The sequence below is a fragment of the Bidens hawaiensis genome, unplaced genomic scaffold (genome assembly GCF_021521415.1).
Source record: "Bidens hawaiensis isolate Kalapana, Puna unplaced genomic scaffold, B.hawaiensis_p1.1 tig00029636_1, whole genome shotgun sequence".
In the NCBI taxonomy this organism is placed as follows: Eukaryota; Viridiplantae; Streptophyta; class Magnoliopsida; order Asterales; family Asteraceae; genus Bidens; species Bidens hawaiensis.
Window position 1 is genome coordinate 3,887 of NW_027494914.1, and position 25,920 is coordinate 29,806.

General features: G+C 36.7%; 1 protein-coding gene and 3 pseudogenes across 3 annotated transcripts; 1 reads left to right on the forward strand and 3 right to left on the reverse strand.

The window, feature by feature from the left end:
* Positions 1 to 426: 426 nt before the first annotated feature.
* On the reverse strand, positions 427 to 3,775 carry LOC143579252 (chaperone protein ClpB3, chloroplastic-like; annotated as a pseudogene). The gene is made up of 9 exons (XR_013143427.1): positions 3,581 to 3,775; positions 3,272 to 3,506; positions 3,001 to 3,196; positions 2,854 to 2,908; positions 2,610 to 2,760; positions 2,229 to 2,537; positions 1,871 to 2,136; positions 850 to 1,778; positions 427 to 758 (listed from the first exon to the last, which is right to left on the reverse strand). The product of XR_013143427.1 is annotated as a chaperone protein ClpB3, chloroplastic-like (transcript).
* A 4,926-nt stretch (positions 3,776 to 8,701) lies between these two features.
* LOC143579240 (cyclic nucleotide-gated ion channel 2-like) lies at positions 8,702 to 12,181 on the forward strand (annotated as a pseudogene). Its single transcript, XR_013143424.1, has 6 exons — positions 8,702 to 9,316; positions 10,322 to 10,537; positions 10,615 to 10,871; positions 10,950 to 11,061; positions 11,244 to 11,480; positions 11,543 to 12,181. The product of XR_013143424.1 is annotated as a cyclic nucleotide-gated ion channel 2-like (transcript).
* Positions 12,182 to 12,251: 70 nt separating this feature from the next.
* Positions 12,252 to 14,328, reverse strand: LOC143579241 (putative mitochondrial saccharopine dehydrogenase-like oxidoreductase At5g39410). Its single transcript, XM_077062607.1, has 2 exons — positions 13,598 to 14,328; positions 12,252 to 13,036 (listed from the first exon to the last, which is right to left on the reverse strand). The coding sequence occupies exons 1-2, from the start codon at positions 14,252 to 14,254 to the stop codon at positions 12,356 to 12,358; spliced, it is 1,338 nt and encodes a 445-aa protein (XP_076918722.1). The 5' UTR covers positions 14,255 to 14,328; the 3' UTR covers positions 12,252 to 12,355.
* A 1,621-nt stretch (positions 14,329 to 15,949) lies between these two features.
* Positions 15,950 to 24,968, reverse strand: LOC143579253 (putative mitochondrial saccharopine dehydrogenase-like oxidoreductase At5g39410 pseudogene; annotated as a pseudogene).
* Between the last annotated feature and the right edge of the window lie 952 nt (positions 24,969 to 25,920).

Sequence of the window (25,920 nt, forward strand, 5' to 3'; positions counted from 1 at the left end):
AACTCTTTTTTAAAGCTTACCAACTGCATCCAGACAGTTGATTTAGGTATGAACCGCGTAACATGCTCTACTGCTTCTTTAAGAATCTTGTTTTTCCTTAAACTCCCACAGCTGTTTCTGTTTATTCTTCGTTAACAATAATAGGCTGCAAATAATTATTTGTGGGCTGTTAATCACATTCCTTTTGTTGTATGTTCCGCTAATAATAATCACTTGCGGTTTTCACTTTTTGGTTTCTAATGGTTTGAACCGTGTGCAACTAGCTCAACAAACTATGTAACAATAGATAAACAGTGGTAAACGTTTACAATATAGCATCAATATTAACTTAAAACTTTGATTTGTTGATGATCTGTAACGATATAGGAACATGCTATGTTTCACCATATAAGATCATGCTATCTACACGTGCATCGAGTTCATAGTTTAGCAAGTTTGTGAAATGGTTTCTTCTTCGCACATAAGTGCTTCACCACCGGATAACGAGTTGACTCGTTTGAAGACTAGCTTTTGTTGCGGGAGTTGACCATTGGAAAAAGGCGTGGCTTCGGTGTCTACTGAAATAGTATCCTCATCTTTAAAGTCCCTCTCAAAATACCCTTCGCAAGCTCGTTTTCAACATGCTGTTGGATCACCCGTTTCACGGGCCTAGCACCATAGTTTGGATCATAACCAATATTCCCTAGATGCTCAACCGCAGCTTCACTTACTACAATCTTAAGCTTACGATTTGCTATCCTCTTCTGTACCCGTTCCAACTGATCAATCACATAAAATGAAAATTTCAATTATATGAAGTAAACATGTTAATGAACAAATGCTGTGAAACATGCAAACGCTGCAACTTACCTGTAATCGAACAATGCAGTTGATTTGTGAGCGGTCAAGAGGTTGGAAAACTATATACTCATCGACCCGGTTCATGAATTCAGGTTGAAAGATAGACCTTGCTGCATCCATGACCTTCTGTTTTATGGTCTCGTAAGCACCTTCTTTTGGCATGGAGTCGTCACCAGCGTCTAATATGTACTGTGAACTCACATTTGAAGTCATAATAATAACAGTGTTGGTGAAGCTGATTGTACGACCTTGCGAGTCAGTCACCCGACCCTCATCTAAAATCTGAAGAAACACGTTGAACACATCAGCATGAGCCTTTTCAATTTCATCAAACAAGATAACCGCATACGGTCTCATTCGTACAGGATCGGTCAACTGCCCACCTTTCTCATATCCTACATATCCAGGCGGGGCCCCTATTAACCTGGAAACAGCATGTTTTACCATATATTCTCACTCATGTCAATTCGCACAAGAGCTTCTTCAGCGTTGAACATGTAAGAAGCAACTGCTTTTGCTAGCTCGGTCTTTCCAACCCCCGTGGGTCCCATGAACATGAAACTAGCTATTGGCCGGTGCGGATCGGATAAGCCAGCTCTGGACCGTTGGATCGCTTCAGCTACATCTGTTACTGCAGGATCTTGACCGACTACCCGTTTATGTAATTCTTCCTCCAAATGTAACAGGTTCTCCCTCTCGGATTGTTTTAGTTTTGAAAGGGGTATTCCCGTCCATTTGCTCAAAATTTCAGCAATGTCATCAGTTGTAACTTCTTCCCGAAACATTGACTTCCCAGAGCTCATATAGTCATTCAAATCCTTTTCAGCAGTTTCAAGTTGGTGTAACAATGAATTCAGAGTCCCGTATTTCAGTTCAGCTGCACGGTTCAGATCATACTCACGCTCCGCCTGTTGTATCTCCAGATTACCCCGATCAATCTGAAAATTATAATGACAGCTTGGTTATGTTTTCGAACTTTTCATGAACAGATTGAAATAATATAGGTAAACTTAATCAACTGTTGACTCACTTCTTCTTTGATAGATTGCATATTTGTCATAACACTCTTTTCATGCTCCCATTGTTCATTTAACTCGAATTGTCTTTCCTTCAACAGCACCAGCTCAGCTTCAAGCCGAGTCAGCCTGTCCTTTGAGGCTTTATCTGTATCACTAGTGAGTGATAGCCTCTCCATCTCCAGTTTCAGTACTGCACGATTAATCTCATCAAGTGCAGTAGGTTTTGAAGTGATCTCCAATTTCAGTTTAGCTGCCGCTTCATCTACCAGATCAATGGCTGAAATTCCCAATATTTTAGTATGCAAATAGTAGACAATCAGCTGATTTGATGGTTAGAGCTATTATATTTTTAATATTTTAATGTTTTACCTTTATCTGGTAAAAAGCGTCTGCTTATGTAGCGATCTGAGAGAACTGCAGCTTCAACAAGTGCGCTATCTGAAACGCGTACACCGTGATGCAGCTCGTATCTTTCACGCAGTCCTCGAAGTATAAATACTGCATCTTCAACTGTCGGTTGTTTAACATAGACTTGTTGAAAACGGCGTTCTAATGCAGGATCTCTTTCAAGATATTTACGATACTCGTCCAACGTTGTTGCATCAATGCATCGTAGTTCGCCTCGACCAAGCATCGGTTTCAAAAGATTCCCAGCGTCCATTGCACCATTGGTGGCCCCTACAGGCAAAAATTGTCATTAAATCATACCAACTATATTTCATTAAGAGAAAAATAAAGTTATTAAAATACCTGCGCCAACAACAGTATGGATTTCATCAATGAAAATAATTATCCTCCCATCTGATTCTGTAACCTCCTTTAAGACTGCCTTAAGTCGGTCTTCAAATTCTCCGCGATATTTAGATCCAGCAATAAGAGCACCCATGTCAAGGGATATCAACTGAGATGTGAATAACAAGTCAGTTTATGCATTATTGGTAATGTGGCGGATGCATGAGCAAATAAAAAAAGTCAACCGTATAATACTACACACTTTTCGGTTCATTAGAGCTTGAGGCACATCACCTTGTACTATTCTCTGAGCAAGCCTGCCAGATAGGATGCAACATAAAACTTAAAACTTTAGGGTTCAAAGTTCAAACTTTTAAGACTATATGATTCAAGAAAAACATTAACTTACCCTTCAGAAATTGCAGTCTTTCCTACACCTGGTTCACCAATGAGCACAGGGTTGTTCTTAGTTCTCCTCGAGAGAATCTGCATACATCTGTGTATTTCATCATCTCGCCCTATGACCGGGTCAAGCTTTCCTTCCCGAGCCATGGCTGTCAAATCTTGACCGTATTTCTGTAACGATTCATACTTCCCCACAGGACCTGAAATTCACACATAGCAAAAGAAAATCATGTAATCAGGATCACATAATCATAACATGAATGAAATATGTTTACCGTGGCGCATCGACGTCTGCCTTCCTTTGACGGATTCTATTGCGTTCCTTAAGGTTTTCAATGAAATCCAGAACTCCTTTAACTGTTGCCCGAATCGGTTATCTTGCACAAAACCAAGCACCAAATGCTCAACGGACACAAACGAGTCACCAGACTCTTTCTTGTAATCCCTAGATCTCTGCATCAAGCTTTCCAAATCCCGTCCTAACGTCAATCCAGCCGACTCACCAATAACCTGACATACGGTCAAGTATTAATATATAACCAAGGATGATCATGTAGCAGCACAGAAAAGCATGATCATATTACATTTGGTTGGCGGTGGATGAATTTATCGGTGGCTTGTAGAATGCGGGTGCTACCGACACCAGCCTTGGAGAAAATTCGACGAGCAAGCCCGTTTTTTTGTACGAGCAGAGCTTTCATCAAATGCTTAGCCTCTACAGCTTGATTATTATTCTCCCTTGCAATTTCATGAGAGGATAGAATTGCTTGCCATGCCATCTTTGTGAACTCTTCCTGACTAATCTGAGATTGATTAATGCAATCCAGTTGAATTGATCATTAATATAAATTACAGCAAATGAATAATAATAAGATATATAGGAAGCCTTACATTGGAGAAAGAAGGACGGCGGACAAGAAAAGAACGAGTACCGAACCCATCGCCAGTCCGACTGCTATGAATATTACTCAAGTTCAAGTTCTGTATGGATGGAGATGAATGAGGGAAACTGCTGTATATGAATGCCGGACAAGGACGCCATGAAAGCTTCAGCAACTACTTATATTTTATTATAGCCTTATAGGTTTAAAACGAACCATGCTAACACTGGAGCAACTGCAGTTTAAAACAAGTTCCAAAATGTCCCTTTTTTTTTCTCTCACGGTGAGACTAGCGATTAATTAAAATTAATAAGTGATTAATCAATGTATTGTTTGGATTTTTTAAAACTTCGCTTTGATCTCAATAAAATGACATTGGAGGTATGTTCTCTTCCAACTAGTAGCCACTAAAGTGTCTTTTAAGTGAGATGACGAGCTTTTAGTCCAACTAGGACATATGTCATCAAAAAAATCAACCCGACATGGTATATAAATAAATAAATTGTTTGTTCAAATATTGGGTTCGCCCGCATAATTTCTTTTTCCCATGAATTTAGGTATTGTTCTTCTCATATTTAACCGAGTCGCATAAAATTTTCAAATGTTTGATTAAGTTGCTGACATGTGTCATTTTGTTGTTGGACAAAGAAAATCATTATGCCAAGTAAAAGACAAGTGACGAGATTGCAGGGGACGATTCTGAAATTCGTTGTTTGTGGGGACAAATGTGAAATATCTTTTCTAAAAATGGATATTTTGAGAATTTTTTTGAAAGAAACTAACTTTAAATTATTTGATGGCATTAATTCTTCGGTTTCATATTCATTCATCATTCGGGTAAAATTTCTATTTCGCTTGGTATTTATATATTTGTTAATCTAAACATTGATGTGAGAGTTATTAACAATCAAATTTTGTTGTCATGAAAACAGCTTATTTGATTATTTAATTTATGAAAAGCAAAAGTTGTTTGGTACTCGTATACGTATCCATCACGTACTCGTACCCGTACCAAGTTAGCTATTCGGTACGGGTATTGGTACTCGTTTTTGTTGAATTTCGGTACATGTACAATCGGGTACGGTTGGTATTTTGTACATGTTTGAAATATGTAGGGATTTAATTGGGATTTTTCATAGTTAATATATAAAATCATTTCTCCATCTATGTTATTATTGAACAAGTACCAGACGCTTCTTCAATATTAAATAATATAACATCCAAGACTCGAACAAACTAACAAATAACTTAATTTCGGTGACCGGATTAGGTTTCTTCAATACTATCTTATCATTAAATCGACGACCAATTTGTTACTTGTACTAATTTGGTACACGTCACGTACCTGTACGAGTACCGGTGCCTAGCCTAATCCAGGTTGTTTGTTACTCGTATTGGTACCGGTTTCAAGATCGTCGAAGATTTAGAAATAAAAAGGCAAAGTGGTACAAAAACGGATACCGTACCAAAATACCAGTACAAATACTTGTACCCTTACAATACCGAAAAATTTGGTACGGGTATTAATACATGTTTTTATTGATTTTCAGTACGGGTACTATACCAAGTTCATCCTCAAATTGATGTGTGTTGTAACGCTTTAAAATGAAGTTTTTTCAAATTGATTTTGCTTTTCAAAAATCAAATAAGCAGTTTTTAGAAGCTCATCCAAACACTCCATATATATGAAACAATAAAAAAAAATCAGAATTAGACATTCACGATTCAAGATCGAATAGGTTAACCACAAGCCCGAGAAATAATTCAATGATTTCCTTGATTGCCATCATTTTTCCTTCCTTATAATATGCTTTGTCTTTAATAGTTGTAGTGCATGTCAATGACCCAAATCACAATATCCCTATACCATAAAGAACAATTGATAGAATAAAGTTCATAAAATCCTTGAATTTTAAGAAACTTGTACCTCTACTTATCTTAACATAGTCCAAAGTCATATTAAAATGGTTATTTGTTATCCTCTCCCAATATATCCTCGCTCCACTCACCCCCTACGCGCGATTACTACTTGTGTGCCCCTTTCACCTTTTAGATTTTTAGAACAAGGTTGTAGTTAGATATTAAACATTGTAGAATTATTTCTAGTAAGCTAAATTGGATATCTTGGGAAAAGGATATTGTCCGGGAAACATTTGGTGGGTTAGGTTTTGGTTCACCTCGGGATGCAAGTCGGTTATGCTTTCAAAGAGGTTATGGAGGTTCGAATAGGAAATACACATTTTGTGGAGGAAAGTTGTTTGGTCAATTTAATAATAACTCGAGGTTGTGAAGATTCATCCCTGCTAATTAGGTCTCTAACTGGGTCAGTGAAACATATATTTAAAAATTTCAAAGGATTTGATGAAGGAATAGATAGAGATGTAGTGTTTGTAAACTTTGTCATTCTTATCCTGCCATATGTATCAACATCAGACACAAAAAAGTAGCATGCACAACGCACATATGTACTTTAGAACCATGTTGTTCGGGTGTTTAATTATATAACGTTTGGTTTTCGGGAAAAAAAAATTTTGGAAACCAAAAGTATACAAAAAATTTTCTACATAAGATTCATATAAACTTTATTAATTAAAACATAAATTAACTATTTTATTAATTAAAAAATATTTTCTTTGACATATATATTATATAAACTTTATTAAACACACACAAAAACAAACATATATTTATAATATAGTTTTTAACTCCGACAAATACAAACTTGCAAATATATGATTTTTGAGGACCAAAACCTTAAATTTGAATTTTGTTTTATTGCTAGAAAGAGATGGAGGCTAGCTTTGATCATATTTGAACCTGGGAATACAACCAAAGAAGACATTATACCACCACTGAAGTTATATTTGGAGTTACTATTTGACAAAATGTGTGACACCTTTCACATGTAAAGTTTGGTAACTTTTGACCAATTTGGATAACTTTTGGTGATCAGTGTATATATTCAACTCTCTTTCCTTCACACGCATCACCTTTTATATTCCATCTCATCCCATTAGAAAATCACAAACATACATTCATCAAATTATCCCATCTATGTCAAAACCATTTTTCAGTTTATTAAGTCAAATAAATATATTAAAACTTAAAAAAATATTATCATTTAAATAACTATTCAATTGTATTTTATAAATTTTATATCAACTTTCATGTCAGGATAACCGATTAACCGACTGACATCATTTCACCACCACTCTCGAATTTCATTGGTAGTTAGTAACAAATTAATGGACGGGGTGGTGTTCCCCATCGGTACCAACATAAAACCCATCCACAAATAAATCCTGAAAAAAGAGCACGTAAGTTTGTGCATTAGCTAACAGATGTTCCTATTTTTCGCTTAATAACGTTTTCAAAAGGTAGATGATATCACTAGTGAAGCAAAACTTTAAGAAAGAACGCCGAAAATACAAATCATAGTAGCTTACAACGGAAAATTAATATTACACGATGAATGAAGACCATTTATAAATATGAAAGTTTGTGCATTCGTTTGGGTATGCCCGATATTTCTCCTAGTACAATTTATTTTCAATAGAATTAATATTCCAGTTAATCCAATTATGATTTATGGACACGTACAGCAGGGCCGGCTCAACGAATACGGAGGCCTAAATCAAAACAAGATTTTGGGGCCTTTTCATAACAATTGTTAAGAAAATAAATGATTATTACAAGTTTTGAACTCATAACCTATACTTTAGTAACAACCAAAACTACCACCACACCAATACATTACTTTGAGTTTACTATATCCATTATAATATATTTATATACAATATTTTTTTTATTTGGAGGCCTTAACTAAGTGGGGGCTTAAAGCTCTAACTTGTTTTCGCTGTCCGACGAGCCACCCCTGACGTACAGTTCTGTTGGACACCATGCATCCATAGATTCACTCGACCTCTTTCGGACATCATTAAATCGAATACTCATCTGCAGTGTCATTAATTACTTCGCCAGACCCATTTGTCTTTACAATCTTGATATGTTCACCTACTTGAGAATTGGTTTGTTGGATTCATGGTCCCTATCTTTATTACTATTTTAAGTAAAATGTCACACACCTCTACAAAACACGTCACTGTCGATATAAAATAACATACTATATACTGATCTCCGAAATATACATATATAATGTACTTTTAACAAGCTTATTAAATAAATCGTTTAAAACCTAACATTATTATGTGATAATTAATTATATATTAAGTATATATATAAACAAGCAAAAGAGCACATGTAGTTAATTAAAATCTGACCAAATTAAAAATTTTACAATAATAAATCTTAAATAAAAATTATAATAACCTTTAGACAGATGCATGCAATTTAATTGGTTCGGTGCGTTAGTAGATCGATTTCGTAACCAACATACCTTACACGTGGCTAATACAAATGTATGTGACTATATATAACTCAACCCCATGCTGACCATCCTAGTGTTTCCCCAGCATTCTACAACTTCAGATAAACTTAATAGTTAATGCCACCGTTTCACCATGATAACCAGGTTACCTTCTGTCTTTCTCATTAGGTTCGGTTCAACACACCGTCTTACATTTAATCCTACATCATTTCAAACAGCCATCCTATAGAGGTCGAATAGCTGTTTTGACAAATATTTTCAAAGTTAATTGTCTATGGTTAAAATGGCTATCCGAATATTGTTCAAACGGTAAAAATCAGATGGAGGTCGTGTAGCTATAGCATGACCCTTCTGATTATTATTAATTATTATTATTATTATTATTAACGTGTTATAAGCAAATGAAATATGTGTCATTGACCGATTTAATATTGTATATGTTTATTAGATGGATTAATAGTCTATTCAAGCAAGAGAAACCAAATATCATCAACGAAGAATGCTTCCTTTGTAGCCAATTCGGAATCCCGAATTTCCATTCCACGAGCTGCGATCCCACGATTCATCCGTCATGGGAGGCGCTCGCGGGGTCTTCTTTAGTCCCAATAAAGTCCCGTCAAACTACGGATCAAATCAAGAAGTCCTCAACGCGACACATTTGTCGTGTTTTGGACCCCCGTAGCGACCAAGTGCTATGGTGGAATAGAGTGCTTCTTCTAGCACGGTTTGCCGCATTGGCAGTGGACCCGTTTTTCTTTTTCGCGTTGGCGATAGATGTAGGCAGCGACGGTGATGGTGCCGGTAGTGGTGGTGGGATATGTGTGTATATAGTGGACAGGGTGGTGAAAGCGGTGAGCATTGTACGTACTTGTGTCGACTTGATGCACTTGTACCACGTGTGGCTTCAGTTCCGTTTGGCTTACGTGTCTAGGGAATCTTTGGTGGTCGGATGTGGGAAGCTCGTGTGGGACTCACGTGACATCGCGTTGCATTATCTTCGATCCCTTCGGGGATTTTGGTTAGATGCGTTCGTCATTCTACCGATTCCACAAGTAAATTCGATTTTTCGTTATTAGACTCGATAATATTAACGTTTACGTAAAACCTAGTATCAATCTAAACGAGTTTGAGACAAATTAGTTTATAAGGTATGCTGTCAAGTATCACCTCCAAAAGTGAATATTAGCATACCTTTTTATGTCATACGGGTTGTATGAGGTCATACGGTCTATTTGACTCTTGCAAACCACACGCATGTTAAATACTTAAATATGCTATAGCACACATGTCATATACACAACACATCACCGTAACATTGTCACATCATACGGGATATATAGCTCGTAAGTAGAGATGACAAGTATTAGAAATCTCAGTCTCATACCTAACTGTAAAATTATGTCTCATACTCAAACCAATACCTGTTAGATAATTACTAATTGGACCCATTTTAAGTATATATATTTTTTCTTTTCATTCTAATTTATAAACAATGCTATGTTTTTAAGAGAGACAACATTAAATTTTTTTTTTTTTAAATACTTTATTGTTTTATATAATATTAAATTAGAATATAATAAGTTACATTTATATCAATCACCATGAAATGTTTAGAATATATATTTTTTTCATTATGACATAAATCTCAAAACATAATTTCATAATTCGTAGCATACAAATACAAATTAAAAATAGTATCATCATTTTCCACTTAATCTAGCTATTCAAATGAAATATTATAAGACAAGGGTTAAGGAAATGAAATTGATTGAAAAAATGGGTATATGGTTCAGGTAAACATATACATGGTTTTGGTCCTTCGGGTAATTGGGCATGATATCACTAATCTCATCCGTGGAAATTTTTTTAAATCACATACCCGAATACCCGTCTCAATTTCTGTCACGTATGTTTCGGGTATTCCACTTAGACTTTGGCTTTTGTGTCATCCCTAAGTGTTTTGACTTAGAGTAGTTATGATAGTATTACTCAGCCCCTTTTGTATTGTACAGCCCTTGTATGACAAATACGTAACATTCTCATATTATGATTGGCAGGTGTTTTATTTATTAGTGGCACCAAGGTTATTAAGAGAAGAAAAGATATCAATGACATTGGTCCTAGTACAGCTCATATTCATGCTACAGTTCATACCCAAACTTTATCATTGCTACTGTTTGATGCATCGCAGACGGCTGATCACCGGTTACATATTTGGCAACGTTTGGTGGCGTTTTGGCCTCAGTTTCATGGCTTACTTCCAAGCTTCTCATGTATCTTTCGTTTACTAATCTCAAAACTTATTACATTGGCTTTCTTTTACTTTTCAAACAATTTAAATTGGCCTCAGGCGTCGGGAAGTTACTGGTACGCGCTAGCCATACAGCGGGTTGTGTCATGCTTGATGAAACAGTGTGATGCTAGCAAGAAATGTAGCACCCTGTATTTATCGTGTTCGAGTAAAGCCAACTCTAGAAGCTCGGCGTGCTTAGATACGGATGGACCGTTTGCTTATGGAATCTATGAGTTTGCTTTACCAATAATTTTAATTGATTCTGTTGTCACCAGGATGTTGTACAGCAATCTCTGGGGTATAACATCCTTCAGGCAAGAAAGAAACTGTTCATATATGATTAAACATTTAACAAAAACAAAACCATTGACTAAAAACATGTTAACTTGCAGCACCATGGGCAACATTCTTGAGCCGACAAGCGAGATCTTGGAGGTGACTTTATCTTGTTATATGGTGATCGTTGGAGTAATTCTCTTCACCTCTTTAATCGGAAACATTCAGGTGCTCGCTTAATCTTTCATTACTTGGAAAATATTTGAATCGATGAACGGAAGTAAAGTAAAGGATTATAATCTTTTAGAAGATTACAGATATATTATTGAACCCAAAAACCAATAAATCAAATATGAATCTACCAACTATTTGATCAATTGGCTAGCTAAATGTTTTATGCTTGGAACCAGCTTTTCTTGTATGCAATAGCGGGAAGGACCACGAAAATGCAGATGAAACTTACCGACATGGAATGGTGGATGAAACGCAGACAATTGCCTTCTAGTTTGAGAAAAAGAGTTCGTCATTTTGAGAACCAACGGTGGTCGTTTATGGGTGGACAAGACGATATGGCTATGGTCAGCGATCTCCCCGAAGGGCTGAGAAGAGACATCAAGCGCCATCTTTGCTTAGACCTAATAAAAAAGGTATTCTAACCGCTACAAAAGAAACCGTCACTATTATCGGTCACTAATTCAAAACGTTTCAGGCACCTTTGTTCAAGTACATGGATGATGTTATTCTTGACAATATTTGTGACCGAGTTACATATTACGTCTACTCAAAGGGCGAGAAGGTATCATACTATCGTCACATGAACCCGACACATATAACTTTATATTTGCATAGTTACATATTTCTTTATGTGATTTAGATAATTAGAGAAGGAGACCCAGTTCAGAGAATGATGTTTGTGGTTCACGGTCGAGTGAAGAGAACCCAATGGCTAAGCCGAGGGATGGTTGCAACGAGCACACTGGAACCGGGTAGCTTTTTCGGGGACGAGCTTCTTACATGGTGCCTTAGGATTCCATTTATGGACCGTTATCCGGCTGCAACCGCAACATTCACTTGTGTAAAAGGTACAGAATGCTTTGCACTAGATGTAAAGCATTTAAGGTACATTACAAATCATTTCCGTTACTCGTTCGTTAGTGAAAGAATGAAACGAAGAGCAAGATATTATTCATCCAACTGGCGGACATGGGCTGCTGTTAATATCCAACTAGCGTGGCGACGGTACATTTTGAGGAACGAGGCGGCAGTTTTGAGGGATAGAAACCAGGACCGGCTTAAACATTATGCAGCCATGTTCATGTCGTTTAGACCACACGATCACCTCGACTGAATAGAAACATTGTTTTTTTTTTTGTGTTTATGTTACACTGTTGTAATGCTTATGTTAAATGTTTAACTGTAAACACTCAATGTCTAGGTTTATAACAATCATAAGATTTATAGATATCCATAACAATTTATTGCATTGAAAACTTAGACAAGATCTTACCATTTATGTCATTTTTCATCTTTCTGAAATCAAATCAAACGAAATCCCATTCTCTTGAAGTCGATCTTGAAGATCAGTTGGGCCAAAAACGATACCTGGAGTATAAACTCCGCCTTTAGGAAGATTTTGACGTTGTTTCAAGGCAATTAGAGCACACTGAACCAGAATAATGGGAGTTGTCAAGTAACCAATCTCCGGGCCCATTACTCGGGTGATGATTTCTGTATCGGGTGTTGCATTTCCCTGTGAAGCAAGATTTGCATCGCTGAAGCCCTGGCCCACGAACCACATTTTAAAAGTGGCACTAGCCACTTCCTCTTCGGTTGGACCCGTCTTCTTGAAACCCCCAAATGTGAAAATTGATGGGAATTTTAATAGAAGCCACCTCCCGAAAGAGAAGGCGCCCAGCAGCCCGATTGATAACCCGATTGCAATGAACCCGAAGACACCTAGAATATTCTTGGTGGCGATCTTTACACCGAAATGGGCGGGTTTAATGGTGGACCAAAAGGCTGCTCGTTTCTCTGCATGTTTAGGGTCCTCATTGACACCCGGTAGACCACTCGGGTTGTCTGTAAGAGTTGCTAGTGTTCTACGGACAACTATGGCGTCAGCCGATGGGAGTTTAACAGCCCATAGTCCAAGCTCTTTTTGGTGTTCTATGGTGGATCCTTTTGCGGGTGCAGGGCCAGGAATCTAAGATAAAAGAAAATATAAAATCAGCAAATCTGAAAAACAGGGGTATGTTCAGATCGATTTGGGTCAGTTTTGGGCTAAAACCGAACCAAAAAACCGAAAACTGTTCGGTTTCAGAATGGGTTTGGTTTCGATTTCTTTAATTTTGCCATTTGAGCCTGAAAATTTTGGGTCAAGAAAAAAAACTGACCCAAGATAATTGTGCCTAAATGATTTTTTTAATTAATAACTAATTGATTATTATATATCTTGGCTAAACTATTTGAGTTACATTTTTATTAAGACCTCATAAATTACTTAATATAAATAGTTACATTTTTATTAAAACTCATAAATTACTTAATATTAAAAAATGACAAGTTTTTTTTTATTTTGGTTCGTTTAGGTTCGTTTTCTGGTTTTAATATAATTCACAACCAAAACCGAACAGTCGTTTTTTGTTTTGGTTCGGTTTTTTCGATTTCATGCACAAAATCGTAGCAAAAACTTGAAATCGACCGCAAATATTGGACAAATTGATGAATAGATCATACAAAAGAAAAGCCAAACTATTCGACTCACCGAAGGTCGAGATCTTTTCGGCCTGGACCGTCTCAACTCAGCAAGCTTATGAGCATTCGCCACCCCCAAAACCGCGGACTCAAACGTCCCAAAATTACCCACAATCCTCTTATCCGACTCCAGACTCAAATACGCCTCAACCCGATTCGGCACCGCAGGCGAAACCCACTGCTTCAAATTAAACATCAACCCAAACTCCGCCGGAACCGAGTCAAACCCACAAGCGGAAATGACCAAACTACCCTTCTCCACCGCCTTCTCATGGTAACCCGCTTCCATCCTCTCCATAAACTCCGGTTCACCAGATATATCCAAGTAATCACACCCGGCTTCAACACACGCAGCCACAACCGGTTCACCGTAGAGGCGAAACGGGCCCACACAGTTGAGGATGAGTTTGGTTTGGGAAGCCATGCGGCGGAGAGACGGTGGGTCGGAGGTGTCGGCGGTGATGAATGGGATGGTGGGGTGGGTATCGGAAGCCCATTTTAAGGCGTCGGAGAGTTTGGATGAGTTACGGCCGGCTAGAGCTAGGGTTTTGAATGGGGAGTTTGGTGCGTTGAGGAACTTGAGGGCTTCTCGGATCACGTACTTGCCTGTGAAACCGGATGCTCCGAATATGATGATGTCGTAAGTAGGGAGGTGAAGTTCGGACATGTTTGTTGATTTTAGGTTGGTTTGGGTTGATCCTGGGTTTTGATGGGATCTAGGAAAGTGGGTGTTGGTTCGGTGAAAGGGGTAGGGCCAGATAGAATATTATTTTTGTATGGATGGTTATTTGAATTACTAACGGGCCACTAACAAACCTGATTATTTTTATTTTATTATTAAAAGAAAAACCCATCAATTCAACTTGAGACTTTTATATTTTATATTACGTGAGACTTGAACTCATGATATTTCTTTTTATAAGTTAAAGTCTTTGAGTATATCGATATAATCGGTTAGACTAGAGGTTATTGGTAAGACTAGAATATTATTAAAAGGTAGGTTGTTTGTTGGTGGTGGGCAATGGCTAACAGACAGATGTTGGACCGGTCCTGTTTGGTAACTCCGGTTATTTTATATAAATGAAAATAAATAGTGAATTGTGTCAGTACTACAAGATCTTTTTTTGGTTTATAGTTAGAAGTAGTTCTACATGTATATAAACAGGTGAGGAGAGAATTTTTAGAAACAAATTTACTCTGCATCTTTCTTATAATTAGTTTTGATTCAGTTTCAACAAAATTGTTAATCATTGAGATAATTATCGCATTCCTTTTATTTGAATATATATATGATCTATGGGTAAACATATTGGTAGCTTATTTGTTGCACATTTATCTATTGTCAAATTTTACTAATACGCATACACATAAACATAGTCACAGAGATAGTTTAAGCAGTGATGAAGAACTCTCTGGGTCACCGTAAATCCAGGGAGGGACTCTCTGGGTCACTATATATCCATATAATGAGTTTATAACATGTTACCCAACCAATCATGTTACAATACAAACCGGCAATCAAGAGATTAAGATCGATAAAGAGAAAGGAAGAAGAACAAAGAGAGGAAAACCAAATCAATTCATCGATACATTCCACATCACATTGTTGTATATGTATACTAACCTATTGCAATTATAACCCCTAACTATTGAACATTTACACTTTAGACCCTATACTATTTACTACCTAACAAATCATGCTTGTTTTCATATGTTCTATTGCAATTCATACCGCAACTTGTATGATGTCCGTATACCTAATTACAACAATCTCTTAACGTAGAGTACAGTCATCTACTTCATTATTCAAAGATTGGACGATAAACCATTGTTACCTAATATTATACAATACAAACATTAATATATGTAATAAAGTTTTCTGTTAGCAAGTATAGTCTTTTTATTTAATTAGATCGGAATATAGAGACTACTATAATTAATATTATAACATCTTAAACACAACAAAAAATAATAAAAAGGACGAAAATAAAAAAATTATAAAACAGTAGGAAACCCGTGACGACTCATACAGGTCTATACGAGTCGTATAGGCTGCAAAATGTTGCGACTCTAATTTCTCCGTACATATGTCAGGCACACAATGTCTATACGGATCGTATAGGCTTGTACAAACACCACCCCTAATGTCTATACGGATCGTGTAGGCTTGTACAAACACCATATGGGTGGTGTTTGTATGTAACATCCCATAAATTATTAGAGTAATACTATCAATGATGGTAACGGTAACTAATATGTAAATATTGAAATTTCGCACTAAATCTTCATTACTTATTTATTTAGAACATTTTTTCTATTGAAAGTGTTATCAAATGTTCTCTAATCAACTATAGAACATAAATCACATTTTGCTAGGGACATAACTCTCAGAAATGATATCAAAAGAAAGACCATTCTCCTGCAATCAATCTTGAACATCAGTTGGACCGAAAACAATCCCCGAAGGAAAGACACCGCCTTTTGGTAGATCATCCCGTTACGCTAAAACTATCAATGCACATTGAACCAAAATGATAGGAGTTGTCACATATGTTATACCAAAAGTCACTAATCAACAATATTGAATCCCAAATACAAACTAAATATAATATTGCATTCAATAAATAGTTTACAAAGGAGAAACGTACTTGAATTGCAGAAAATATTATAAAAGAAAAATAGATTGAGGCCTGCGAGCACTGTCCTAAAACAGAAATTTCCGATGCACGGATCTGTTTTGAAGATACAACAATCAACCAAGATGACGACCTTGATTATGACGAAAATCTCTATGTTTCCTTCTTCAATGAATACTTAAGATATTTTGGTAGTGTAAGAATGTGTTGTGTGTTTTTGATCTTCATATCAACGTTCCTTATATAGGCTTAATTAGTCAAGAAGAGCCCAAGAGCCACAAGGCCTTTAAAAACGAATTTTAATTAGTCAAGAAGAGCCCAAGAGCCCCAAGTCATAAGGCCCTATCTTTGACCCATTATATATTCATATATACAAAGCCCATCCATCTTAGCCCAATAGTTCTCAACTTGATAGTTTAATTGGACTAATGGTTATAAACACACACTTTTTCTTTGTTACTTCCGATGTGGGACAAACTTATGTCAACAAAGTTCTAACAATACCCCACATTTTCTTATTCAAACACCAATAATACCCCACATTTGAATAGAAAATAAGAGAACTTTGATATTCAAATTAGGAAAGTAAGATAGGACATGCATCTGAATAGGTGTTGTTAAACTTGAACCTTTCATAGTGAATACTACTTGGATCTACTTTGTGGGTAGTGAACTATAAGTCTTGAACTAACCACGTTGTATAGTAGAATGCAACAAGAAGTATCATATCTAAGCATAGATCATTTCTGACCGTTGTGTTCATTTCGGTCGTGAACAATCCTTTCTTCATGAGACTTTTAGAGAACTTAGCCATATTAGCTCTCAAAGATGCGACCTCACATCCATCTCACATAGGTAATGCTAATCTAGAACAATCCGTATGCGTCCCACTATAAAAGCTATCAGCATTATTAAGAGTAAGTAATCAGCCCTAAAACGTCAACAGAAAACACAATATAAATATTATAAGAATGAGCGTACCTTTGTGTTTGTGCTGTTGTGAGTCTTCCCCAACTAGTTTTCCTATTGAACCTAGACAATGGGATCTCCAATTTTGCTAGGTTAGGTTTCCGCCAGGTGGTGACTCATTGTGTTGGCTTTAAGCCCATTTCCCTCGATATGAAGAGAACTTGCTCTCTACTAAGGCCTCTTGTCAAAGGATCAGTTATGTTTTCTTTTGACTTTATATAACTTATGGAAATAATTCCATTTTTAAACAAGTCTCTAATGGTTATGTGTCTGCGCCTAATATGTCTTGACTTGCCATTGTATATTTGATTTTGAGCTATAGTGAGAGCCGCCATGCTGTCACAGTGTATACCAATGGCAGGAACTGGTTTAGGCCATAAAGGAATACCTTCTAGGAAGCTTTTGAGCCACTCTGCTTCTTCAGCAGCTTTATCTAGGGCAATAAATTCTGCTTCCATAGTAGAGCGAGTATTCACAGTTTGCTTTGATGATTTCCATGATATTGCAGCTCCACCTAGGGTAAATACATAACCACTTGTAGATTTACCCTCGGATGTGTTGGAAATCCAATTTGCATCACAATATCCTTCCAAAACAGCAGGATATCTGGTGTAATGCAACTCATAATTCATTGTATGCTTTAGGTATCGGAGCACTCTGACCAATGCATACCAATGATCTCTCACAGGGTGTAACATCGTGAAAATTTCAAGTTCAAAATGTAAACTTTCCAAAGTCAATGGACTATATATGCCAAATTCCAAACTTGAGGGTTTAAATTGAAAAATCTGTTTTCTTGTGTTATCGCGCTACGCGACGGGGCAAAAGACAAGCCCATCGCGTATCGCGATGGGGCTTGGTCAAAGCTTCTGGAAGGGATCAACAGCAATAAGCGATCGCTGTTGAACCAACGTCATCACGTATCGCGATGACGTGGTCTGACACGTTTTGACACGTGTGCCACATGTCGCCACGTGGCGCGGCGCCTGCCACGTGGCAGGTCTACGTGGTGACTCACTGGGCCTATATCGTGATACGCGATAGGCCAGCCCAAGGACCCATCGCGTACCGCGATGGGATCCAAATTTTCGTCTATAAATAGCAGCCACGGGCAGCTCATTTCTGCACACCAACACAGCTCTCAAGTCTCTCTCTAACCTCTCACTAGAATTCCAAGTTCATATTAACGATTTCCTTCGATAAGCGTGCCCAGATATCTTGTTGTGTACCAACGTTTCCTCGAAGTTCGTGCCACCCTCCACTTACATACGACCGAGATGGTGTTTGTTCTCGAAAGGCGTGTCATCAATTTTTCAAGATTGGTGTTCATCGTTTGGAGTGTCGAGAAAGTGAAGCGGCGTTGGAGTGCTGCTCAAGTTCTTAGGGTTTCCAAAATGCCAACAAGGTTAGGCGTAACGACAAATGAATATAATATAATATTATATTATAAGGCTTAAGCCTTAAGTCGAGGTTATACTCGATAACTCGATAAAAGAAAAGAAAAGAAAACATAACAAAGAAATGAATGAAAGATAAGATATTGAATATTGTGAATACGTATATATGCGTGTAAGTATATATGTATATATTCTTTGTTATGAAAATTATTATTTAAGTAATAATGAGTATTCTTAAATAATAAAAGAAAAAGAATACACTTCTTAGAGAAGAAGAAACGTCGGTTTTTTATATAAACTAAAGGTTTATAAATTACTTTTAAACTAAAGGTTTTTAAGTAAAAGAAAATGAACTAAAGGTTCATCGAGGTTGAGATATAAAATAAGACTAAAGGTCTTAAGCCGGATTGTATATCCGACTAACAAATGTTTATACTCGTACTATAGGTGCGAGATAAATAAGGGAACGACCCTCGGACGGTGAGTAAAGCCGATCCCAAAGCGATAAGGTGAATACGCCCCAAAACTTTTATAAACTTATTTTCAAACGAGTCAAACATGTTATGTGAAATTGTTTACATGGAACTACGTGTTCCTAAAACCGTTATAAATAAGGGTATAAACCTAGCCCTTAGGCTGTGGTATACGTGTGTCTGGATCCTTACATAGGTGGTACTACGCGATGGGCACATCGCACCACCCTTGGTCGTAGGACGCTCTCCTGCAGGGAGTACGACCTTATGTGTATATTTACGGGTACTTAACTTAGTTGAACGCTGTGGTGTTTGCTGAGGTGACCTAGAGTAGAGGCTCAAGTTTATAATGTGTTATTTAACTTTGTTATTCCTAAGCCACGATGGGCCGAGGCAGGCGTAGTCTCGAGGGGTAATAAAGCAAAAGAAATTATTTTAGCGTCAGCGTGTTCACCAACATTCGTTGCTGACGTATTTTATTTACATTTTGCAGGTGAACAAAGTTAGCACTTAGAGTAACGAAGTGCTTTGAATATCCGATGGCTCGGATTTGTTATGTATAAACTTAACATATTAAATTAGTGGTTTGTAATTATAAACAAGTAATGTTTTGTTAACAACTTAAACGGGTAATTTATAATCCCATCTTTTGAATGTATATATAAATGTTACACTTTTGATCCTTAAAAGTTTTATAAGTCTTCCGCAAACTAACGCAACTCTGATTTATTTACAAATATGATACCAATATATGTGTCATACTCCTAGGCCGTGTTTTGGGGTGTGACACAGGGTTATGAGAGTATCTACTAAGTCTACTTACACTGTATGCCAAGTCCGGTCTAGTACAGTTCATAATATACATTAGACTTCCTAGGACTTGAGTGTATTCTAGTTGTGCTACACTATCACCTTGATTCTTCTTAAGATGACTCGAAGGGTCAAATGGGGTAACAACCGGCTTGTCATTATAATGCCCAAACTTCTTGAGTACACTTTCAATATAATGTGACTGTGTAAGGGTATATCCATTCGGATTTCTTTTAACTTTTACCCCAAGGATTATATCTGCTACTCCCATGTCCTTCATGTCAAAAGATGAGTGCAACATTTTATTTGTTTGATTTATGATATCTAAACTAATGCCCAATATAAGCATGTCATCCGCATATAAGCATATGATGACATATGCATTCTTATATTGTTTGACATAAACGCATTTATCGCACTCGTTTATTCTAAATCCGTTTGATAGTAGTGTATTGTCAAACTTCTCGTGTCATTGTTTTGGAGCCTGTTTTAATCCATAGAGTGACATGATTAATTTATAGACTTTATTTTCTTGACCTTTTATCACAAACCCTTCGGGTTGTTCCATATAGATTTCCTCATCTAGTTCACCATTTAAGAAAGCATTTTTCACATCCATTTGGTGTATTTCCAGATTGTGGATGGCTGCTATTGCTATCAATGTTCGTATAGATGTTATTCTTGTGACAGGTGAATAGGTGTCAAAGAAATCTTGACCTTCTTTTTGACGGTACCCTTTAGCTACTAAACGAGCTTTATATTTTGCAATAGTACCATCAAGTCTAGGTTTTTTCTTAAATATCCATTTGTGCCCAATCGGTTTGTGTCCTGGTGGTAAATCTACCAGTTTCCAAGTATTATTTTCCACACCATCTCACTTTTGATTGCTTCCTTCCAATAAGGAGCTTCTGCAGAAGACATTGCTTCTTTATATGTATGAGGTTCGTCACTTATTACAAAGGTCATAAAATCAGGTCCAAAGTCCTTGGTGATTTTGCCTTGTTTACTTCTTCCCGGTTCTAAGTTTTCTGTTTGAACCTTGACGGGATTATTCTCATATGACTGTGAACTTTTGTCAAGAATAGACTCAAGATGTTCATCATCTAAAGGTCTTTTCCTTGAGCTTGATACTTCTTTTCCTTTATCTTTATAAGGGAAAATATTTTCAAAGAACTCTGCTTCAGTTGATTCCATAATCGTGTTACTATGAATGTCATCAATATGTGATTTATACACTAAAAACCTATAAGCTGCACTATTCTTCGCAGGTCCAAGATAGATGCAGTCTAAGGTTTTAGGTCCAAGTTTAGTCCTCTTAGGAAGAGGTATTCGTACCTTAGCTAGGCAACCCCACACTTTCATCCTTTTGTAAGAGGGTAATCTTCCTTTCCATAGCTGGTAAGGAGATTTGTCACTCTTTTTATGAGGATTTTGTTAAGTATTGCATTAGCTGCGAGACATGCTTCTTCCCACAGATTGTTTGGTGCTCCAGAAGTGATCAACATCGAATTAATCATGTTCTTCAATGTTCTATTTTTCCTTTCTGCTACTCCGTTTTGTTGTGGAGTATAGGGAGCAGTCGTTTGATGTATAATATCATGTAAAGAGCAAAATTCAGCAAAGTCTTTGGATATATATTCTCCTCCTCGGTCCGACCTTAAAATTTTGATCTTTTTCTCTAGTTGGTTTTCAACTTCAGCTTTATAATTCTTAAATGAAATTAAAGCTTCATCCTTGGTATTTAACAAAAAAACATAGCAATACTTTCTAAAATCGTCTATAAATTTTATATAATAATTTTTTCCTCCTCTTGTAGGTGTTTATTTGAAATCACATAAATCAGAGTGGATTAAACCTAGGATTTCATTAGACTTTTTTACAGACTTGTGAGGGTGTTGAGTGAATTTTGATTCTACACAAACCTCACATTTTCTTGATTTGTCAAATGAACATTTTGGTAACATGTCAAGTTTTATCATTCTTTGAATGGAACGAAAATTAACATGTTCGAATCGGGAATGCCATAAAAAAGAACCATTAAGCATGTACACAGAATTAGGGCTATTTGTGCCCGTTATTGCATTAATATTAACATTGATTACATCATTGTTTGGTGTTTCAACACCATAGTACAAATATAAGACACTGAATTTGAAGAGCCCCTCACTAAGGTAACCCTTTCCTACATACACCCCACCTTTGGTGAGTACAAATTTGTCAGACTCAAATACAAGTTTAAATCCCTTATTACTAAGAATCAGACCTGAAATCAGATACTTAGTAATTTCGGGTACATGCAAAACATCACTAAGTACAAGTTCTTTATCAGAAGTTAACTTAAGCTTCACTTTTCCTTTTTCCTTCGATTTTTGCAGAAGTTGCATTTCCCATAAACATCGGTTCAGCATCATTGACTTTTTGATATGTGGAAAACATGGTGCGAGAGTTGCAAATATGTTTTGTTGCTTCAGTATCAATCCACCAATCCACACAGTTGAATACCATGTTGGTTTGAATTGTTGCAACAAACTGATTTGGTGATTCAACCATATTGGTTTGACCAGAAGTACCTCCACCAGAATTTCCACCATTTCTCCCATTGTTCCCTCCATTGTTTCCTCCATTATTGCCTCCATAACCCTTCTTGTGTCGACAATCTTTGGCTTTATGTCCAGATTTTTCACAAACATAGCAAGGACCAGAAGATTTCTTGAAGTTCTTCTTGTTGTGAACATGGTACTTGCCTTTTTTGAGAAAATTTTTGGAGCCTGCATACTTTCCTTTCTTGTAGTTGTTTTTGGTTGGCTTTGATGTATTTCCTTCGCTCATAAAGTTTGCACTTAGTTCCAAGGAATTTGCATCAGCCTTCTCATTTAATTGATTATCTTCATCAACCCGGATTCTCAATATAAGTTGTTCAAAACTCATATCATCGGTTAGATGTTTAAGATATAATTTGAAATTTTCCAGGAGTTTGGAAGTTTTTCTATGATTGTACCAACAAAAAAGTTAGAGTTTATGCCAATACCTTCAATTTCAAGATCATGTGCAATTATTTGAAGTTCCTCCACTTGTTTAAGAACAGATTTCGTATCCACCATTCTGAAATTTAGAAATTTTCCAACAACGAATTTCTTGGAACATGCCACTTCCGTTTTATATTTCTTCTCTAGTGATTCCCATATTTCTCTTGCAGTTGCAAAAGTTGAATATATGTCATACAGGGAATCATCTAAGGCATTCAGAATATAGTTTCTGCAATTATATTCATTCATTTTCCAAGATTCCACTGTCCTTTCATGTTCAGTCATTTGTGCAGCGGTAGGTGGATTCTGTCCTTCTCCATGAGGATATGATGGAGTTTCATCGGTGAGAACATTGGAAACATGAAGAGTTGTTAAATAGAACAACATCTTCTGTTGCCATCTTCTGAAATCCGAACCTTTGAATTTCTCAGGTTTTCCACATGTGATTTGATAATGGATTGTTGATCCATTCTTCTCACTTAATTTCTGTTTTAGATTGTTATACCAAAAGTCACTAATCAACAATATTGAATCCCAAATACAAACTAAATATAATATTGCATTCAATAAATAGTTTACAAAGGAGAAACGTACTTGAATTGCAGAAAATATTATAAAAGAAAGATAGATTGAGGCCTGCGAGCACTGTCCTAAAACAGAAATTTCCGATGCACGGATCTGCTTTGAGGATACAACAATCAACCAAGATGACGACCTTGATTCTGACGAAAATCTCTATGTTTCCTTCTTCAATGAATACTTAAGATATTTTGGTAGTGTAAGAATGTGCTGTGTGTTTTTGATCTTCATATCAGCGTTCCTTATATAGGCACCTGAATAACAGAAACGGTTATATAACTGTCAAACAGTTATTTCAGTTATATAACTGATTTCTTAATTAAAAATTAAAAATAAATTTTAATTAGTCAAGAAGAGCCCAAGGCCCTATCTTTGACCCATTATATATTCATATATACAAAGCCCATCCATCTTAGCCCAATAGTTCTCAACTTCATAATTTACTTGGACTAATGGTTATAAACACACACTTTTTCTTTGTTACTTCCGATGTGGGACAAACTTATGTCAACAAAGTTCTAACAACATACCCGACGTCTGGTCCCATGACTCTCGTAATGATTTATGTATCCGGCTGTTTAGAGACATGACTAGCATCACTAAATCCTTGGCCCAAGAACCACATCGTAAAGCTTGCACGGTTTATTTCCTCATTACTCGGACCATTCTTCCTGAAAATACCTAGACTAAAAATGGAGGGGAAATTCAACAGAAGCCACTTCGCCATAGAGAACCTTTCTAGCAGCCCAATCGATAACCATACCGCAACGAATTGGTTGATACACAAATGATTTTTTGGCGGCAATCTTCACTCCAAAATGAGTAGGTTTCATGTTTGACCAAAAGGTTGTGCGTTTGTCTTCGTGTTTAGGATTCTCACTGGCTCTTTGAAGACCACTGGGTTGTTTGTAATTATAAGAATCAAGAGTGTCTTTCTGGCGACACTAGCGTCCGCTGATGGGAGTTTTACGGCCAAAGTCCGATCTTTTTTTATGTTCTTTGGTTGGTCCTTTAGGATCAGGACCATAACTAGGAATCTATACAGAAGAATAAAGATTTGAATCAATCAATAGTTGTTGGAAGTTAAACCAATCTTAACTTCAGTATCTATTTATGTAGAATTAGTTTTCTGGATTAGTATGTGACTTGATATTCAACTAATTATTTGAAATGTCTTTTAAAAGTTCTTATACTTATATAGGCAGTTTGTTACCCATGGGTATCAAGTGAACTCAATAGAGCTTATTGAAAAATTGCAAGTGACGGGTTAAATTTGGAGATTAACTTTATAAAGTTCGCTTGAAAAGTTGAAGTTCTTAAACTTAAAATTGTAAGTGATTGTTAAGGTGGAAGACTTTTATTTTCCAATTGATTTCTTCATTTTTGACTATGTTTATAGTGAAAGAACCAAACAACCTATGATTATACTCAATATACCACTTTTTCTACTTTAAATGCCAACATTAATTGTAGAAGTGGAACAGTTGACATGACATTTGATAACCATTAGTTGAGAAGGGATGTCTTTACACATGTTAATAATTCTCCGGTTGACAACAAGTGCTTCATGGTAGACGTCATTGACGAGTGAATCTCGTTATACGATTATGTTGTGGACTTGAATGGCACCACGGAGACATACTTTTCTTTTGACAAGCTACATGTAGAAATAACAAAAGGAGCTGGAAGAAAAAGACAATAGACTGCAGGTTGTAAAAGCAAGAGGTCAAACTCAAGGAGCTGCTAAAGCATTAAAATATGTTTTTCATGGTATGAATGAAACTTTGCATGTTATTATAGTGTCTAGCTTATCTATTGAACATGAAAGTGCGTTACTGATTGCCAACAAAAAGACCATGGCCAGTTGAGGTGGAACCATTGCCAAACAAAATTGACACCAGGCTTAGACCATCATTGGAAGAGCCACCAAAAGTCAAACTCAAGGAGCTGCTAAAGCATTAAAACATGTTTTTCTTGGTAAGAATGAAACTTTGCATGTTATTATAGCGTCTAGCTTATCTATTGAACAGGAAAGTGAGTTACTGATTGCCAACAAGGCAGCCATTGGGTGGACCATAGCTAAACCAAAAGGGATTAGTCCTTCAGTTGTTATGCGCAAGATTATCATAGATCCATAGGTCAACCAGCACATCATGCACAATGAAGGTTAAACCCAAATATGAGAGAGGTGGTCAAGAAAGAAGTAATGAATTGATTGGGTGTTGGTATCATTTTTGCTATATTAGATAGCACATGGGTGAGTCCAATTCAGACTGTACCCGAGAAGGCGGACATACAAGTCGTTAAAAAGAAGACTTAGGTAACGAGGTAGCCCCCAACCAGTAACCGGGTAGAGGATTTGTATTAATTATAGAAACTTAAATGCAACTACCTCAAAAGATCATTTCTCCATTGCCATTTACTAAGCAGATTATGGAGAAGC